This window comes from Galeopterus variegatus, unplaced genomic scaffold (genome assembly GCF_000696425.1).
Source record: "Galeopterus variegatus unplaced genomic scaffold, G_variegatus-3.0.2 Scaffold374, whole genome shotgun sequence".
In the NCBI taxonomy this organism is placed as follows: domain Eukaryota; kingdom Metazoa; phylum Chordata; class Mammalia; order Dermoptera; family Cynocephalidae; genus Galeopterus; species Galeopterus variegatus.
In genome coordinates this window covers 552,765-557,150 of record NW_007726485.1, presented here as the reverse complement: position 1 = coordinate 557,150, position 4,386 = coordinate 552,765, and the positions used below count along the sequence as shown (strand labels likewise).

Sequence of the window (4,386 nt, the reverse complement as noted above, 5' to 3'; positions counted from 1 at the left end):
TTCTCATAAGTCTTAAATATCTGGATCAATTTTTTGGTAAGAGAACATTTTAAATAAATTTCCTGAATATATATATTCATTGTCTACCATGTGTTAGGCATACACCAGAACTTTACAGACATTATTTTATTTAATCCTCACAACTCCATTGATTATAGCTATTTAAAATTAGATATCCACATGCATTAGTTTGTTTGTTGCTTATAACAGAGTGCTTGAAACTGGGTAATTTATAAGGAAATGAAATTTATTTCTTATAGCTTTGGAGGCTAGAATGTCCAAGGTGCAGGGAACACATCTAGTGAGGGCCTATTTTCTGGGTGGTGACTGCAGTGACCTGGGGTGTCACTTGGAGAGAATATGGCAACAGCATGACAGCTAATCTTACTTGCTCTCCTTTTAAAGCCATCAGAATCATGCACATGGCAACCCATTAAACCATCAACCCATTACTCCATGAATGGATCAATCCATTCACAAGGGCACAGTTCTCAGGATCCAATCACCTCTTAAAGGCCCCACTTTCCACCACCACATTGGGAGTTAAGTTCCAACATGAGCTTGAAGGTACTGTAAAACCACCACACCAAGGTTACCTACTTATGTAGCATAATTGGGATTTGTCTGTCTGATTTCCAAGCTGTGCTAAAGACACAATGATAACCTTTGTGGGAGATGTTTTGCATTATAACGGGGAACAAGCTTTATCTTGTACATTACTTTCAGAAATCTGAACTTTCACTTTGATTGTGTAATTTTAGATCCTTTGATTGAGGTTGGCTCTGCTGTCTTGGCATTATAAGAAAAGAGTCTTTTTGGCCATCTCTAACTATCCGTACTTGGGACAGTAACAGGCATACCCAACCTATACATTCTTCATATGTGAGGAAATGAAATCTGGTCTACTACTTACTGACCCATTCCAGGCAAGACTTGAAATGACTATATGCAGAAGCTCTAATTCATCCTCAGACCATTTCCCCTATGTATTATGCTTTCTCTGCACTACATAGCATATCTTCCTGGTAGTTAATACACTGTTTTGTGCAGTTAACACATTGCTAATCATAGATTTATATTTTGTGAGATTCTGATAGTAAGGCAAATGTATCCTTGTGTTTCAAATTTATTATATTTTAATGTGTATAATTTGTGGTTCATTCAAAGTTCAATGTCTGTCAGATCTGAAATATAAAAGTTTTAAAAATTGAGGAAAATATTATATTTTCATTATACTATAAAGTCATGAAAATTTATATATGTTAGGTAAAGGAATGACCCATTAAATATGTATATTTTTACTGTGCTTGAAATCTTTTTCTTTTCTTTTATGTTTAGATTCCTCTGGAATAAGCAGAATTGCAGATGGATTCAGTGGAATTTTTTCTGATCATTGTTATAGTGTCTGTTCTATGAGACAGCCAGATTTAAAATATTTTGACAACAAAGGTATATCTAATATTTTCCAGATTATTTTTCTTTAAATTGCTTTTAACATATTTTAATTTTTTCCTTATTTGGAAATGTGGGTGAAATGTGGGTTGATTTCAAAACAGGCAAGTGTTTGAATTTATTATAATGTAAAAAAACAATTTTTTTTAAGAAAGCAAGTAACTTTAATTTTTAATATTTCAAACATATAAACAAAAGTGCACTCTGCTAAATTCATTTCAGTTGGCTAGGAAATGGTGACAAAGCAGGAGGGACCCAGAGTTTGGAGCATTTATGGTGAAATGTTAAAAACAGTGTTACATGTAGTTCTACTCAGCTATACCTCTCAGTCTGGTGGGCTATTAGAAGGAAAGAACAGAGGATGATTTGGTCTTTTTATATCTTGCATCTTCTCTTGATTTCTTTTTTCTAGAGAATTGGGTGAATGATGATAACCTGCAGTTTTTCTCTTCTTCATCAGTAGCCACTAATACTCCCAATTCCCTTGAGCTCCTGTCACAGACACAGAAACATGTAGAATCAGAGATATCAATATGAATTTATGTTTACCATAATATAGATTCAGATGGTTACATACAGATATGCTTATAGATTTGTGTATATACATGTAGTAGTGTACACACACAAATTTTTTGCCCTGTTAGCTGAACAGGGTCTAAAAGAAACGACACCTCAGTAGCAGTAAGCACATTTGGTGCCCAGATGTTTGTTTCTAATACTGTTCTCCAATAAAATTAATGAGGGTTCCTTGGAGGATTGGCTGATTCTAGGTCTGGGATAGGAAATAATACAAGATAAGCATGGAGCATCTTGTAGTGCTGGAAAACAGGGAAGGATTAAATACACACACACACTTGATAGGGGTATTCTAAAGGCACACAAGAGCCAACTGAAAGAGCTCCCAAGAGCCAAAGCTGAAACAATTTGAGAAAAAAACTGAATTATAACCCAAAGTATAAAATATCCATGAGTCCGTACTGCTATAAGTGATTAAATAAATAAGGAGGAAGAGACAAATCTCCTGTGCAGAAGAATCCCAAATTATTTATGTACACTCTCCTCCCTCAAGGAGGTGGATCATAACTCCCCACTCCTTTAGTGTGGGCTGCACATAGTGATTTCCTTCCAAAGGGTAGCGTACAGAAAGTAAAAAAGTGACTTTACAATGGAGAAAACTGATAAACACTGCCTTGCCCAGATGATCAAAGTCAACATCAACAGTCATAAATCATGTTGATAGTGTATGTACCCTTGATAAGATGTGATGAAAATGGTGGTTTACCTCTCTGGTCTACTCCCAATAACCTGTAATTTCCAGTCTAATCATGAAAAAAACGACAATTCCATTAATGAGTCATCCTATAAAATACCTGACAAGTATTCCTCAAAACTCTCAAAGTCATCACAAACAAGGACAGTAAGAAACTGCCACGGCCAACAGTAGCCTAGAGAGTCATGCCAACTAAGTGTAATGATGTTTATACTAGATGGGATTCTGGATGAGAAAAAGCACATTAGGGGGCTGGTCCTGGCTCACTTGGGAGAGCATGGTGCTGACAACACCAAGTCAAGGGTTAAGATCCCCTTATCAATCATCTTTTAAAAAAAAGAAAAAAGAAAAAAAAGCCCATTAGGTGAAAACTAAGGAAATCTGGATGAAGTTTGGACTTTCGTTAGTAATAACATATCAGTTTAGTCATTAATTGTAACAAATGTGTCATACTAACATAAGATGTTAATAGTTGGGAAAGTGCAGTATATATGGGAACTCTCTGTACTGTCTTCTCAATTTTTTCTGTAAATCTAAAACTTCTAAAAAATAAAGTCAACTTAAAAAAAAAAAACATGTTGACACCCAGTTTTCTCTATTGACCTGTATTTCAGTTTCTCCATGCTAACTTTAAAACACTGGGGCTGGACTGAGGAAATAAAACCTTGTTCAAACTCAGTATTTTAAGCTTAAAATTCCTAAGTAACTTCAAAAAGTGTATTCTAGTCCAAATGGGCCATGGAGGCAAAAACAATTGTTTGGGCAGATTTTCAGGTATTTTGTAGGATTGACCCACTAAAAGAATTGTCTTTTTTTTTTTTTTTTCTTTTTCATGATTAGACTGGAATTATGAGTTATTAGGGAGTAGGCCACTGAGATAAACTGCCATTTTCATCACATCTTATCCAGGGAACATACTATCAATGTGATTTATGACTGGTGACGTTGACCTTGATCATCTGGGTAAGAAAGTATTTGGTCAGGTTTCTCCACTGTAAAGTCATTCTTTGGGGCCGGCCTGTGGCTCACACGGTGCTGATAACACCAAGGCCATGGGTTTGGATCCTATATAGGGATGGCCGGTTGGCTCACTGGCTGAGCATGGTGCTGACACCACCAAGCCAAAGGTTGAGATCCCCTTACTGGTCATCTTTTTAAAATAAATAAATAAATAAAGTCACTCTTTGCATGTCTGGGTTATATAGATAACATCTCTTTTCATGACTAAATCTAAATCTTTAATACCTAATATAATTAGAAATTCAAAATTATATTGAAAACAATCGGTGCTTTGTTTTATGATAAATGCTTAATGCTTTGATATAAATAACAAGTATTTTTCCAAATCCCTTTTACAGATGATGATTCTGATACCGAGACATCAAATGACTTGCCAAAATTTGCAGATGGAATCAAGGCCAGAAACAGAAATCAGAACTACCTAGTTCCCAGTCCTGTACTTAGAATTCTAGACCACACTGCCTTTTCTACAGGTTAGGGAAACTAATTAATAGCATTGGCATATTTTGTACATACCAGTGAAAAAACAGTGCCTACAATAAATTTCTTTTTGCCCACTTGTATTTATCTAAAAGGTCCTATTTAATAATAATAATAATAATAATAATAATATAATAGTAATAGGCTTGTTTTATTCTTCAGAA

The 4,386-nt window shown here is 35.0% G+C and overlaps 1 protein-coding gene and 1 long non-coding RNA gene across 2 annotated transcripts in view; one reads left to right on the top strand and one right to left on the bottom strand.

Moving 5' to 3' along the window:
* Positions 1–4,386, top strand: part of ZNF639 (zinc finger protein 639) — a 7,798-nt gene that overhangs the window by 1,534 nt on the left and 1,878 nt on the right. The window contains 2 exon segments of the mRNA XM_008568111.1: positions 1,339–1,449; positions 4,081–4,270. Coding sequence (XP_008566333.1) covers positions 1,339–1,449; positions 4,081–4,270 — 301 coding nt within the window.
* Positions 1,593–4,386, bottom strand: part of LOC103586782 — a 19,988-nt gene continuing 17,194 nt past the window's right edge. The window contains exon 2 of the long non-coding RNA XR_550178.1: positions 1,593–1,944. This is a non-coding gene — a long non-coding RNA (uncharacterized LOC103586782). The remainder of the gene's footprint in view (positions 1,945–4,386) is intronic.